Genomic DNA, 16,058 nt, shown 5'->3' with positions numbered 1-16,058 from the left:
TCCATGTATGAATAAGTTATACAATGATTTTCAGAATTGGAAAATCAAAAACTGTCAAATTGCTCAAATCTGAAAAATATTGATGAAAAACATTTTAAATCCCATCATAAGATGTTTGTGAACATGAGCTTTATTTTGCAGTGTTCGCATTTCTGGAACGAAAAAAAGAAGAAAAAGTCTATATTTCTAAAAGACGCAGGTTTTATACATTATTTGTACTTTGAGTCTCACTGATGTGCGTTTTGCTGTTGAGTTTCTTTTTTTAGCGTTTTGTGGTTTGTGACGTATCAACACGAAAAGTAAAGCTTAAAAAATAAAGTTGTCGTTATAACTAACGTGCGTTAATTTAAGATTTTTTTCTTGATCTTTTAATTTTAACAAACAGAACTTATCATATTCCCATCAGCCTCAGTTATACTTGTGTTTACCGCTAAATACAAAATGTTAGCTAAAACGCAATTAAGTTAAGAGTTTAGCCTTCAGCTGACTGGACTCTTTCTCTTGTTGCACTCCAGACAAAGCCAGGCCAGACTAGATGCTATGCTAAGCTAACGAAGACGCAAAAGTTCACAAAACATACTTTCAGTACTTTTCTGGATGAATTGCAAACCTGCTCGAGACTTTAAAACACAAAAACCAAACCGTTCACTGATGTCCAGAAATATTTATTCCTCTTCTTTTCAAATAAATATACTCAACAGGTACACACATCGACATGGTGCAACTATATATAGATTCATAGAGATCTGAAAGCAACAGAAAGAAGAAAAACTTTGACGTGCGCTGCCGTTCACAAACCAGATTCAAACATGAAGATCGGAAGCAGGTTGGTTTGTCGCCTTTTCCCCTCCCAAAAAAAATTAAATAAATAAAAAAAATCCCAATTTCGTTTTTTAAGGCTGACGAGCGGCTGCTGGAGGGCATGCAAGGCTCAAAGGAAGGCATGCGCACAACACACACACACTTGCATCATATCATTTCTCACATCCACACAAAGAAAATAAGACACAACTAATTCTAACTGAAATCCTATGAAAGCAAACAAAGGCTGTAATCATCGCAATTTTACGAATTTTAATTAAACTTTACTTAAATAATATCACTGAACTGAAATGTTTTACTTTGAAAGCAAATCTTTCTGACTTGAAGTGTTCTGCATGAAATTTCCTGGAGATTATCTTAAATTTTGTAAAAAGAAAAAGAGTATTTATTAATTAACAAAATCTTGGATCAGATGACAGTAAAGAGGCAAACCCATAAACTCTCGTATGACCACCGACTCTGAAGGCGATTAAACAAAGTAAAAAAAAAAAGGTTAACACTTGCTGGGCATCACAAATAAAAACAGAAACACACAAAATAAAATAAAAACGTGAAACTCTTTGGTCCACTTCATACTTTTTATGACTGGAATCTGTGAAATCACAGCGACGGCAAAGAAAACAGTCACTGAGCTCGGTGTCTTTCGCTTGTTTGACGTTGCTTGTTGATCGGAATTACTCTAAATCGCGATGTTTTCTCTTTGTGATGTCATTCCGTCTTGTTTCAAGATATCACTCCCTCAAGATTATAAGTAGAAATCTGGTAAATGCTCTTTATTTTTCTGGCTGTGACAAAATCCCACCAAGACTCAAACATCTTTATCCCTCCGCGTACACCGACCTGCAGCTCACTGAAGCTCCAAATATGGATTAATCCGCTGCTGAAAATAGTCCCCAACAAACTAGTCCCCTTCGTTTCGTTGGATAAAAACTCCAGTGAGTAAGGAAATTACTTTTCTCTCCATTTAAATATGATCCATCTTACTTATAGTTGTGCTTTTTACGACAACGTGGCTGAAGCTAAAATAAATGCCGTGATGACAAAAAAGGCAGCGCACTTTTAAGTGTTTAAAGGTACCTTTGTACCTTTAAACACACAAGCGCAGAAAATAGAGCTGCAACCGGACAGACGGAAACAAGACGCAATTATTAGTTAGCTATCGCAAAAGAACAAACGTCTGCTACTGTATCAAGGTTAATCGTGGAATCAAGTCATAGTCCATTATCTGATAGCTGCAACTGTTGATAATCGACACACACACACACACACACACACACTTTTCACGTTTAAACTGAAACCACATTTCTCAAACTAACTTAAATAAAGCAAGTAATGAAAATACCGTTGTGACAGAAAAGTAATGTCAGCCTTTTAATCTTAACCTTAATCACAGTAATGCATTTTTCATTAAATTATTAATGAAATGAATTTTCCTTTAAGCAGAAATGTTTCTGGGTTCTTAAGGGTCAGACACTAGAAATAAAGAACTAGCCATGTTGGGAAACATCAGACCGACGGGAGGCCGAAGTCAGTTTGACAACAACGCCGTTTAAACTCCTCCCACACGTACACACACACACACACACACTTTTATAAATGAGGCCTGAGATGGTCAACATGAGCAGATTGGTCCAGATCCTCAGGCTTTGAGCAACAAAAAAACTAAATGGAAACGGTGAGAGAGGAAGAGAAAAAGGCAGCAGCAGCATCCTGACAGTTCAGACGCACTTTAATCTGGAAAAAAACGTCCTGACCTCTCGGGACAGCAGGTCTGAGTGTAAAAACCCAACAGGATGTGATGTCAGCAGAGGGCGGGGTGAGTACGAAAGAGAAATGAACAGTGATTTTGAGTATTAAACCCCGCCCCCTCCTTCAAATCCAACTCACTCACTTCCTGTGGATCTATGCTGGGTTCATGAGTTTTGGTCGCTTCATTCAGGTTTTTTTTTTTTTTTTTGGCGAATGTCACAAACGACCTGCTGATGTCACAGGTCGACCTCTCAGGAGAAAAAATTATAATAATAATAATAATTTAAACGAAAATTGTTGCTTTTTTTTTTAACAGCAGAGAGAGAAAAAAGACGTCAGGCGAAGTGTTCAGAACCTGGAGACTTTTCTGACATAGGCAAAAGGAGGCGCAAGAGTTAACATTCATGATCTACCGGAGGAGGAGGAGAAGGAGGAGGAGGAGGAGAAGGGAGACAGGAGAGAGATTAATAGGAGGAGACAGTGTATTTGCGGGGGTCGTTATTGGGTTCACTAATCCCGATGTCCATGAACAAGGCCTTCTTCTGGGTGAGGATAAGACTATTGCAGTTCTCCGGGGGGCTGGCGCCACCTACTGGCCCTGGCGAGACATTGCTTTCTGTTACCTGCTGTCCTTCAACAACAGGCGGAAACTGTGGAGCTGCTGTATACTGGTGGACAACCTGAGAGAGAGAGAGGAAGTGGTGGTGAAAGGCTGGTCAATAGAGGGCGCCACCAGCCAAAACACTGAAGGGAAGAGTCAGCAGAGGACGGATCAATAAAGGGATAGTTCAGATGTGTGTTGTATGGATGATCCCATCTGTACCTGCCGAACCCGTTCAGTAAGGCCACGATCTCCTGCCGGGTCAGCTGGAAACCTTTGGAGGGGCTGTGCTCCGGAAGATTCTGGATCTCCTTCTCGGAAAAGAGGATCTTCAGAGCCGTACCAAGACCCTGAGTCTGCACACAAAAACACAGGAAAGAGCTGTAGGCAATACACGCAGATAATCTCTCGTTGTTTCCTGTTGCAGCGTATGTGACTGACTCAGCTGACAGGAAGCTGTTGCCGAGCAACGCAATTTCCATGCAAAAAAAAATACAGTTACATGTGAACATTAAAAGCAAGTTCTAGCAGAATGCCAAAATACAAGTAGGGGAATGGAAACGAGGATGTACGTCTCCTTAACGGCGTCACGTTGGGAAACAACAGTTTGAGATGTGAGAGCCGATCCAGAGGTTTGGAACCGACAACCGACAACAACTGGTTTCACGTTGACATTAGGACTCGCCTGTAGTTTCCCCCACAGTCGACATTTACTGCAGCCGACGCAGTCCATGATCCTGGAGATGTTTTTAAAGTGGAGGCGGAACTCCTCCTGGAGGAGGAAAGACAGGAGACACGTTCAGAGATGGCTTTTAAACACACACACAGACAGACACACAGACAGACAGACAGACACACACACACACAGACAGACAGACACACACAGACAGACACACAGACAGACAGACACAGACACACACACACACACAGACAGACAGACACAGACAGACAGACAGAGACACAGACAGACACAGACACAGACAGACAGACAGACAGACAGACAGACAGACAGACAGACAAGACACACACACACACACACACACACACACACACACACACACACACACACACACACACACACACACACACACACACACACACACACACACACACACACACACACACACACACACACACACACACACACACACACACACACACACACACACACACACACACACACACACACCTTTAACATTTTGGCTTCGATTTTGTGTCCGGCGAACATGGACTTCTCATCAAAGTGCATCGGGAAAGCTCTGGAAGACAAGAGGAGGAGCCTTCGGATACGGTGTAGTACACAGACGATGTACAAATATAGACGGCAGGATGATAAACATGTTGTACTTGTACTCCGGTGAATAATGAAAGCGCTGCTTACTTGATCTCATTGAAGACCTGCAGCAGCAGCTCCTTGGTGGCTCCGTCCTCCTGGGCGTTCCCAGTGTACAAGTTGACGAACGCTCGTTCAAAGTACGGCGCCACCTTGTAGAGCGCCCGCAGCTCGATCAGGTACAGGAAGTAGAGGTTCTTCAGCCGCCGCGTGCCCTCGCCCTTCGTCTCCGCCGTGTCGAAGCGGTTCCTGAACTCCTGAGCGTTTGGACCCCAGACCGACTGGCTCCAGCCCTCTGAGGGACCAGACACAGCAACCACATATAATATCATTTAAACAAACACGCTCACCCAGAGACCAGAGAATATGTTTAACTGCAGTATCATATCTTTTATTTATCTTCTTTTACGGTTTCTGTGTGAATCCCTTTGCCAGCTTTATAAAAAATGATTTTAAGTGGTAAGAGAAAGTTACTTTGACTTTATCATGAAGTAAATGTTGAAACGACCGGCGTTGAGCTCGGTGAAGTTTGAAGCATGTCGGGATTCTCGGTGCCGTCTTTTAGTAACTAGCTCTCGCTCCGAGAGTCACTTAAAGACGCCGTGGGCTCTCCAAATTCTCAGAAATATGTTCATAGGAAGACTTTCAGGGTTAAATAATTCATGTTTATATATATATTATATATATCTTGTTCTGTGTTTCATGAATTAAAATAAATAAATAAAACTCCACTGAGTTATTGATATGATGGACCTCACCCAACTCAGTGTATTAGCCCTTTCTATTTCTAGGTTTACTTTGAATGATATGCAGTATTTCACGTTGTCATCGATGGTCTGATGTTTTGTTTCATGTACGTATTTGTGTTTGTAAATATATTTCCTGTGAGGACTTGACTTTATGTCAGGATGTGATGCATTTGTCTTCCAAGCAATCGTCTAAACGTTTAAGGTATTTAATTACAACTTATTTAAGTTAATCATCAGACCTCTGCATTGTCAACATGCTCACAGAAGACTCAACAAGAAGAAGAGGCTTCTTTTGCTCAACTTTCAACAAACGGGTTAAAGAAATCTGCTAAATTGTAGCCTGTAATTCTGACTAATCCCTGCTCTTATGTTTGATAGACTCGGGAATATAAATCAGCTTTATGTCACGGGCGACCAATGCAAGGGAAAAGAACTGCTCTGAGATCAGATGGGCGTACCGTCCAGCAGGTACTCGGCACACAGGTGGATGTTGATGCTGCTGTGGAGGCCCGAGATGAGTCGGTAGAAAACTCTCTTCTCCAAACACAAACCTGAAGACGCAACAAAGAATGGAAGAAGAAGAAGACGTGTTTAACATCCAACTAACAAATCCAAAAGAAAGGTTAAAAAGTTATGTCACAAACTCACCTTCCAGCCACTTGTAGAAACCTTCTCCTGCAACGCATACAAAATAGAGAAGAACAAAACCGTCAGTTTGCCTTTTGCAACACGACTAAAAATACACTCACGTGAAGTCGGTCGAGTTTTCCTCACCATCGTCGTCTCCTGAACACAGAAAGATAAAGAGAACAAAGCTGTTAGATCTGTTCTATTAATAATCACACACAGAACCGTGTTCAGTAAAATAATAATAATTAAAAAAAAGACTCATGAACTAATTTGAATATAACGACAAACATTCGAAACTTAATCTGAAAATGAAAACAAATTATATTCGTAAAGCTCTTTTGTTCTCAACAAATTAAATAATGTACATCAGTACATTTTCTAAATTGAACAATCTGTTCATCAAGATCTGATGTGTTATTTAAGTGCTCCCTTAGCTTTTCGGAGCAGTGCTTATAAACTTCAAGTACCGGAAGTGATGTAACGATTTAACTGATCATCACATTTGCAAACGTTTTGAACTCCTTTCGCATCAGAGAGTCTCAAATGTGAAATAATGTCTAAAAACAAACCGCTGGAAAGGAAGTTGTTCTAAATTAAATGCAGTCTAAAACTGAAAAATGTAACCGTTAAATAAGGAAGCTTGAATCTTAAAAAAAAAAAAAAAAAAAAGTTTAGTTTGTTGAAACTGCAGCTGATAAAACAGTTATTGATTATTTTTTTTACCCCCAGACTCACCTTTGCTGGGAGCCAGAGGGTTCAGAGGTCGGTACACCGACCTGGGCCTGTTGACAACAAAAATATAATAATAACAATGAAAATGAAGTCATTCATGATCAATACAAGTCAAACTGGCAGGAGGCAGATTTCCAACAACTTTAAATTTGAGCATTTCTTGGAAAACAAAAAGGAGACTTTTCTTTAAAAAGATGCTGTTGGTTTGTTAAAACAAAAATAGTAAAAACTATCTTATCAGACTGCAAACCCACTAGAGACACACCAACAGACCCCCCTTAGGGTGCAGGGTCCACCAAGATAATCTCACAAAAGTGTGTGTGTGTGTGTGTGTGTGTGTGTGTGTGTGTGTGTGTGTGTCTCACTTGAAACAGTTTTCCTCGTAGATGCTGTTCCAGACTCTCCAGGCTGAAGGACCCTTGTATCCAGTGAATCGCTCCGGGTTCAGCAGCAGATCCACATATTCAGAATCCGGAGAGGTTTCATCTAACACACACCACACCACACCACACCCACACCCACACCCACACCCACACACACACGTACGCGGACACACACACACACACACGCACACACACACACACACACACACACACACACACGCACACGCACACGCACACACACACACACACACACGAGTTTCACCAACAGCACCATCACGTTAATCAAGCTCGTTAAAGGAAATATGGCCACGGCGGTCTGCCCCGTTAGCTTTAGATAATAGTCATACACAGGTCATAGGTCATACAGAGAGCAGGAATCCTCACCATCCAGCTCACAGAAGTGGTCCTGGGCATCGTCGTGTCTCGCCCAGTCGACAAACGCCTGTTTGCTCTGGTTACTGAAACAGGAAGTTACACAATCCTTATTGATCTCAGAGGAGAAGCTGTGACATCACCAGGTATAGATACGAATGTTAAAAACAACTTGAAATAATAAAAAAAAAGGTTTGTGAAGAGGTTACAGTGTTGACGTCACAGATGTTTGTGTATATTGTGGTCCGTCCTGTCTTGCAATACTGCCTTTGCCTCTAGAGGCACTAGTGAGTCAGCAGAGCGTCCGGTCTGCCGTTAAATAGGTACGGCGTCCGCGTTTATTTGGATTAAATCCTGAATTTTCTGAATTATATGGCAATATTTTCGCAACAGCCACATAATAAACTGCCATAATAATGAAATAAAATTAAAAACGAGACAGTTTGTGATCAACACACGTTGTTTGAAACGAAGACTAACAAACAAACACACAATTCATAGAAAGTCATTTAAATTGCAGCGTTGGTGAGAGCCTCGATGAGATATTTTCCTCTAATTGTTCAGGTCGTTAATGTAACGCTGATCAGATAACGTAAAACTGTGGAACTGCTACCATTTCAGTCTTAAAGCTGATTATTAAATAATAAAAATTATATTAAACGTACTAAACTACTAAAAAACTGTATGCAGAATTGTGTCCAATTATAACCGACAGCTCATAAATAATAAAGAATAATCTACGGTGGGGACTCGTGAAGTTTATTTTTAGACTTTGAGTGAAGTGAGTTGAGGATGTTTTATGTATTTATTAATATGAAGAGCGTATTGTATTATCAGATGAACCCTCCAGTGTTTTTCCCAGTGAAGGTCAGTCTGCTGAGAAACGACCAGCAGCTGCTGCCGGTCCAGACGTCGGCGAACGTTGGGCACGGTTGCTATCGGTTACTAAAAAAGAGTCGTCAGATAAGGACGAGAGGAGGAGGTCTGTGGCTGTCACCTCAGGGTGCTGTTGATGGCACCCAGCTCTTGGGCCTGTTCGCAATCCGTCACGTCCAACATGGTATTCCCTGCATGGGAGTACTGGAGAGAGAGAGAGAGAGAGAGAGAGAGAGAGAGAGAGAGAGAGAGAGAGAGAGAGAGAGAGAGAGAGAGAGAGAGAGAGAGAGAGAGAGACATTAGCTCATGCTAATAAAATAAAGGAAGCTCTAACGAAATAAACAAACGACTTATAGTAAAGCACTTGTTTTAGGGCTGCAACTAACTAATTACTTTAATTATCAATTAATCCTCAGATTGTTTTCGAGATTTGATTCTTTTCTCTCTCAAATGTGAAAAATATTCACGTAATTACAAGTTGGTGTGTTCTGTCAGTCCAGAACCCAAAGACATTGATGTTTATGTGTGCACGTTACGCTTTACCTTATTTAAAATTGTAAATGAATATTCGTTTTTGACTAAAATGGATGTTCACACACACAGAAAAAAGCGTATTTTGATAATTATCGGGATAGATTTGTGAATATTGTTCCATGCCGAGACGCAGTAGATCACACTGTCGGGGTTGTGTGGGTTAAAATCCTTTGAAATCCACTTTTCTTGCCTCTTCTGAAACGGACACAGATCAAGTGTTTGATACTTGATTTTCCAAACAGACACGTTGCCTTTAATCCTTCCCACCGACTCGGCCAGCGAAACACATTCGACTGAGACCGAGACGCGTTCACGTGTCCGAACCACTTCTGGATCATTGCAAGACAAACATCGGGCCGCCGGCCAAGAGCCGGCAAACACTCGGCCTCTACGTGGAAACTATCGGGGCAGATAAGCTGTGTGTGTGTGTTCGTTGAATCAGCTGATGAGACAGAAAGTGGTGGAACAAACACAGCTGCTCCTAAACTGCATTAAACACGTTAAAGGTTGAACAGAGACGAGCCGAACGGACCGAAGAGAATCACGTCCGTAGCTCCGAGGATCAAAAACGGACCGAGCACTGGATACAATTTATAAAATGGATGTTTTCTCTAACATCATAAGCGTTTGTCACCGCACCTGAGCCGAGAGAAATGTCAAGTGACTCCTCCACCGAATGACAAGGAATCAAATTAGAACTACTGGAATGTTTCTTCAGTCAATTTCTTCATTTTGATTCAACAACCACAGGATTAGATGCCATTTGATGGAGAAAAAAATGCTCTAAGAATTTAGAAAAATGAAAACGGAAAACACAGTATTTTGAGAAAAAAAAAACAAACATGCCCAACATCCATCTTCTTCATTCTCACCTTGTTGTAGTTCCCAGACTTGATGCCCACTGGGATCTTACTCTGTAAGACAACAGAAGAAAAGAGATAGTCGTTACTATATGCGTGTGTGTGTGTGTGTGTGTGTGTGTGTGTGGTTGACCTCTGACCTCTGGACAGGGCTCCACATGGCAGTCTTTGATGGCACAGTGACCGTCGTCGGCCCAGAAGGGACACGGCCGCTTCAGGTTCACCTGGAGAAGAGAAGATCACATTTATACATCTAACCGTCTTTGTTTGGTTCACCTCCGTCCTTCTAGAACATTCTCAGGACTCCAAACCCCATTTACAAGGGCAACGGTGGAATGTGACTCAAGCAGCGTGTTTAATTAAACTATTGGCATACCTGTTTTGACAGTTTGTGTAACAAAAATGAGCAACAAGTTTAATATTTTCATATATTTGTTTATGTAAAAGAAGTGTGTTGGTTCCAGCTTCACAAATGCTCTTCCCTGTTAATTATCACATGAGTCAATGACTAATATTAAAATAACATCATGTACTCATAGCATGAGTGTGGCCTGATCTTTATCTGCAACTGTTCAAACACAAGGAGCCGACAAAGCTGTGAGGCATTCAGATGTTGGTTTAGCATCTGAATGAAGCTTTGAACTTCTCGCTGCGGGACTACTTCATGTCCCGTCACCACTCGTCTCTGGCCATTGGCGGGAGGTGCTGGATTAATGTTGCCATGGTGACAGAGTGTGAAGGGATGGAAAACCTTTCACACTCGTTTTATTCAGCTGGCTGCTGCTGCTGTTTGTTTTTCAGGCCTGTTGGCTGGAAATCTTAGCGCTCCATGTTGGTGTGGTATCAGGGGCGTTAATGAAAAAAAACCACAACAACAACAACATGAAACACATCTCTCTCTCTTGCTCGCCCACTCGCTGAGCAGGCTGCGTGGGAACCTCACACTCAGCCGTAAGTGGGCGTACGATGAGACAGAAGCTCACCTGCAACGTTTAAAAAGCACAATTCACTGAAATTAGACCATTTTACGAGCTAACGTGTTTCTATATATTATAACACAAGAAGTCACGTCAGGTCTTGACTTAATGTTGTAGTTGCTGAATCTCTCTCTCTTTAAGCTCGTCAATTCAAGAACAAGGAAAGTTACACAGAAGCTTTTGTTTTCCTTTACTAACTGCTTCAATGAAACAATTTCATCACGTTCTCTGATTCTGTTTGTGTGCAGACAACAAACGCATGTAATTATACTTTGACCACAAACATCTTTTTTTTTTTTCAATTTAAATAAATTGGGACAATACGAAAAATATCATGTCACGACTGGCCAAAATGATTGCGATATTATTCCGATAATCATCAAAATGTGCTTTTTTTTTTTTAAGTAAATCAAACAACCATACATCATAAGGTCGTCCTGTAAATAATACTTCCTGCATTTTTATTACATTTTTAAATTGTCTATATTCTTTCACTTGACAGCAAGCTAGACAGCTTTTTTTAGTCACCCCAATATTCTCCACGATCAACTAATTGCATGTTTTTTTAATCCCGATAAATAATAAAAATACAATTATTGCAACATTGAGTGGTTTGATATCTTGCTTATTCATTCTATCAGTGTAGAAGGTGATATCACAGGCTGTTGAAGTGTTCACTATAAACATCTTTCTCTTACAGACTGTTGTTGGACGACTGTTGCAATAGTTTAAATATTTCATGAACACATTCTTCCTCCTCTGTAACGAGCCTCGTAAAAACGGCTAAATGTGACGAAACAGGAAACGGCTGGGTTTTTTTTTTCTCGTCAGGCTTCTCCTGGTCGACACAAAGGCCCCGTTTCACTTTTTTGTTTTTTTAAGAATAGCATGAACCAGAATATCAGGGAACTGTTTACACAAGCAGCCGCCGTCCCTGTAACTGAATCTGTATCTGCAGCTGTTTTTAAGAGAAGCTCGACGCGAAGGTACATCGTTTTTAAAAATAGTTTTTAGTAGACGATTTCAACTGATTTTTCTGCCAGATTGTATAGCGAGGAGATATTTCCGGAAAAAATATGTACGATAGTTAACAGAGAGAGACAAATATATGTTCTTGATCCTGTTTAAAATGTGCCATGAATTTACACATGGGATGTTTGTCAATATCTAATATTGTCAAGAAAGTCACAAATTATTGGACGTTAAAAAAATAAATACGACCTCACGCTGTCAATCACATTTGCACGCCGGCTCAGAAACTTTTTTGGAAGCAGGTTCCACTTTCTGTGTTTTTTCACATCCAGATACGGATATAAAAAAAAAAAATTAAAAATAAAAACATTTCTGTGCATAACGAATTTTATCGGATGATGAAAAATGATCACCTCATTAACACAGTAAACAACACAGCTCTGTCAAAACTTCTACTGAAAAAAAGAGGAAGAAAACACAATTGAGCTAATCATTATGAGCCAGACTTTAAAAGATTGTGTAACTAAGTGTTCCCTCTGAAAATGGTGGTTTTAAAAATCTGATATCTGACTTCATAAAATCAGATTTTTAAAATCTTATAAAAGGATCTGGAGGTATAGAAATACTGAGGAAACAGTGAGTCATGTTCACAGTGAAGCTCTTACTCTGTAGTATCTGAAGAAGTCTTTCTCCGTCAGCTTCTTGATTCTCGGGTAGATCTTGAAGTTGTTGAAGACGTCGATGCTTTCGACGTCACAGAAGCAGTCGTCCAGGACTCCCGTCAGCTGAGAGAGCAGAAGGAAACCGACTGAATGAACAACTTTTCAACATCGCTAACGTGACCGAACGACAGACGACAAACAACAACCACATTGAAATTTAGATGACTAGCCAGCAGTTAGTAAAAGTGTTCTGAAATAATAAGCATAAGTCAGAAAGTAAGTATTTATATAGCACACATTACAACAAAAAGGGCTTTACAATAATATATATAATTAAAACTGCAAGCAGTGTTGTGACGGGCCCTAATAATATACTGTAATATAATAATAATCACCATAATAGACTGTCTACCTGCACCTCCATGCATAATACATCCACCTGTGAGAGGACCTGTTACCTGAACCCCAGCATGCAAAATTCAGACCTCCATCTCTGAACAACAGACGGCTCTTCAGCCGCTGACGTGTTAAACTAAGACAAATGAGTTTGACCCGAGGAGCAAAGTGAACAACCAAGAGGGTAAATATCTGAGGAGTTCAGCTAACAGAGGGTGGCATTAAAGGTGGGGTCGGGGCGGGGGGTCAGCTAAGTCTTATCCCACTGCACACACCTGGTTTAACTGGATTAACAACAGCTCACCTGCCCGCAACACAAACACTGCTCGGAGTCCATTTCATGACCTACGTCGTGTTTTCTGCTCCTCAGTGTGCACAATTAGGTGCAACTGATTTATTTATGTACACTATCAATCAAACTGACGATTACTTGCTTGACCTATAAAATGTAAAAGTACTGGTTGACATAGTAAAATGTTTTGTTTTGTCCCACCAACAGTCCAAACATCCAAAGACACTCATTTCTAAAGACAGTCTGTGAATCAATATTCACTTTTGAGAGACTAGAAATTGAAGAATTTTAACTGTTATGCTTCAACGAAAGACTTGACTGATTAACGGACTAATAGATATATTAAAACTTTAAAAAGAAAAGCATACAACACTATACCTTACATACTACTGAATAGGAATGCTATTCAAAGCTTTGTTATTCCACGTGTCTCTTCTGGTTTTGTTATTTGCATGAGCAGATAGGCTGCGTAAAATGGTCGATGGCCATATCAGTGTTGCATCATGTGCTCACCCTGTTGCTGAGTCGTGTAAAATTCTTATGTGAATGAGATCTTTTCAATGGAAACCAGCCTTGAAGCTAGAAAAATAAAAAGTCTAGATCTCAGTATATTAACTATTGATATACTGAGACAGTATATCAACTGATTATTGCTTATTTTATTCAAAGCAAGTGCCAATTTTTGCAGATCTGCAACTTCCTAATCATTTCCAAGGATGTAACCAGGGGGGAAAATAGGTCATTTAAAATGTATTACAAGGAAAATACACACATTGATCAGCTGTTACATTTACAAAGCTAAATTATTTTAATTAATTGTTTACAGAAAGTCAATCGAACACACAAAAATGTGAAACTGGTTGACGGGAAAACATACAATTCAACATATGTTGAATGTGTTATTGTGATTAATTAGGTCTCCAATAACAAATGAAGAACAGATTAATATTGTTGAGTTGGTTTTATATTCTCTATCATCGATGAGTGCCAACTTTACATAGTCATTTTCAGATCTACCGAAAGAAAATCTTTGAAAATAATTTACCTGCAATTTAAAGAAACAAACAAACCAAAACAAACAAAGTTAAATTATATAAGTTGTTTTGTTTGCTATCACAGTGCCTCATGCTGCCACTCAGGCTTTCAGAAACTGGAAAAGTCTCAATATAGTACAAAAACACATCAGATTAACCAAACCTCCGAGTGCAGCAGTCCGCCGAGTACCACGAAATGCAGGAAGAGGCAAAACCCTCTCAGCATGCTGTCGTTGGTTCTCTTCCTTTTTTAATTTAAACTTCCCCTCCAGGAACTTGGGGCCCAGATGTCACGGCAGCAGCTCTGTCCAGGGGGCTGAGCTGTCATTTCAGGCCTCCAGACCCCCCATGCCCGCCCGGGGACCCGCCCCCCAAACAACCAGCTGTCACAGCACAAAAACCCGCCCTTCTCCAGCGCCGCCTCCTCGTTTGTAGTCCTCTACCAGCTCTCTGCCGGTTGGAAGCGCTTGTTAGCCGTGTACGCAAAAGACTACAACTCCCATGACAGGGAGAGAGGCGGGAACTCCGCTGCAGCCAATCACGGCACACCACGCTTTTCTAGTCGGTGAATGGAAATAACAGCTGTTTGGCTAAGAAAAAGAAATATGTGTATAAGTTTTTTTTTTTTTGGTAAAGCTTCGAAACGGCGAAAACATTTATATGTTAACACGGAAGTACAGTAACGCAGTTGATGTGCAATGTTTAAAAATATAATATATCATTTAAATCCATATATATATATATATATATATATATATATATATATATATAATAGTGACATGCACATAGTAAAGCTTAGTTGACGTGTAAAATACCGTTTACCGCTAATACGTCTCGCTTAAAAAAATAAAAATCGGTTTTCATAAAAAAAAAAAAAAAAAAAAAATATCGGTAGCTATTTGACAACAATGTCTGGCGTTTCCGGTATGAATATAAGGGCTAAACTTGTATTGTATAACTGACAGCATAATTAAGATGAGTAATGTGACTTTCATTCACACGCACGCGCACGCACACAAACAGACGGTGACGTCAAATTAAGATGACAGCAGAAAGTGCTAGAAGATTTCCTGAATGGTGGCTCTTGCCGCGTCGCCGCCACGTTTAAAAAAAGAAGCTATAAACTAATGTATAAAACCCGTAATAACGTCGTGGTGACGTCAAGGTGCCACAAACACCGTGTAGAGGTTACTCACATGGCAGAAGCAGCTCTGGTCCTGGCTGTCGGAAGCTCCGCTCGGATCCTCGCTGTGCTGCGTGTTGGGTTTTACGTTGTCCTGTTGAAACCAACCCAGAACAAAGTTCCCGAAGAACCAGGCCGACAGCAAAACAGCGAACGCTTGTAGAGTTACTTTCCACATAACTCACTGTGCCGATGGTGAAATGAAAACAAAACAAGACGCAAGAATAAGTAGGACTCCTGTCAGCTCAGTTTGTCTTCCTGCTTGTGTGGCGAGTTGGTAGCTACGGTAACGTTAGCTTCACGGGCTAGCTGGAGTTAGCATCCGCAGGCTAACCACGGCTTTCTTTAAAGAAACAACCAGCGCGGGTCGGCGGAGTGGGCAGCCGGGGTGTCTGAAGACCCTCACGCAGACCTTTAGACCTCGAACTGCCCTAACAGAGCCGGGGTCGGGGAGTTAAGATGGTACATAACTGGCTGAAGTTTCTGTGTGAACCCGCTTACCCCCTTTAGCATCAAGTTAGCAAAACACGACTTCGTTTTTTGTTTTTTTTTACTTCCGGCTACAATTTCCAAAATAAAATACGTTGGATAATCTGTGACGCGTGTGTACTTTTTGTATGTTTGTGTACGGGCCTAAATGACATCAACGAAAAACTAATTTACATTTTAACGAATTTAAAGCAAATATATAGTATATTAAATATAATATCATATGAAATAATATATTATATATATTACAATAATAGAGTATATTTATATTATATTGATCTAATATATAAATATAATATATACGTATATTGACAATATTTTAAACTAAATTTAAACAGATTAAAATTGTATGATTCTGCTGTAGTTTCCAGGCTCTTATTTGTATTTGGGGTTTCTACAAGAGCATGTGTGC

The 16,058-nt window shown here is 40.4% G+C and overlaps 1 protein-coding gene and 1 long non-coding RNA gene across 4 annotated transcripts; both read right to left on the bottom strand.

The window, feature by feature from the left end:
* Positions 1–649: 649 nt before the first annotated feature.
* LOC311009307 lies at positions 650–1,421 on the bottom strand. The gene is made up of 2 exons (XR_014596631.1): positions 1,298–1,421; positions 650–1,263 (listed from the first exon to the last, which is right to left on the bottom strand). It is a non-coding gene; the product is annotated as an uncharacterized lncRNA (long non-coding RNA).
* A 502-nt stretch (positions 1,422–1,923) lies between these two features.
* ero1b (endoplasmic reticulum oxidoreductase 1 beta) lies at positions 1,924–15,702 on the bottom strand. 3 transcript variants are annotated; one of them, XM_084003364.1, is made up of 16 exons: positions 15,171–15,702; positions 12,256–12,375; positions 9,782–9,865; positions 9,654–9,695; positions 8,369–8,451; positions 7,384–7,457; positions 6,982–7,102; positions 6,620–6,666; positions 6,029–6,040; positions 5,903–5,929; positions 5,713–5,805; positions 4,554–4,800; positions 4,362–4,431; positions 3,858–3,944; positions 3,395–3,528; positions 1,924–3,251 (listed from the first exon to the last, which is right to left on the bottom strand). In XM_084003364.1, exons 1-16 carry the CDS (start codon positions 15,333–15,335, stop codon positions 3,191–3,193), a joined length of 1,467 nt encoding a protein of 488 aa, XP_083859490.1. In that variant the 5' UTR covers positions 15,336–15,702; the 3' UTR covers positions 1,924–3,190. The 3 variants fall into 3 exon arrangements, with proteins under 3 accessions (XP_083859490.1, XP_083859489.1, XP_083859491.1); XM_084003363.1 differs by lacking the exon at positions 6,029–6,040 and having other exon boundaries at positions 6,608–6,666; XM_084003365.1 differs by lacking the exons at positions 6,029–6,040; positions 15,171–15,702 and adding an exon at positions 14,138–14,282 and having other exon boundaries at positions 6,608–6,666.
* Positions 15,703–16,058: the final 356 nt, after the last annotated feature.

This window comes from Eutrigla gurnardus, assembly GCF_963514095.1.
Source record: "Eutrigla gurnardus genome assembly, chromosome: 3".
Lineage (NCBI taxonomy): Eukaryota > Metazoa > Chordata > Actinopteri > Perciformes > Triglidae > Eutrigla > Eutrigla gurnardus.
This window is presented reverse-complemented; position numbering and strand designations above follow the sequence as displayed.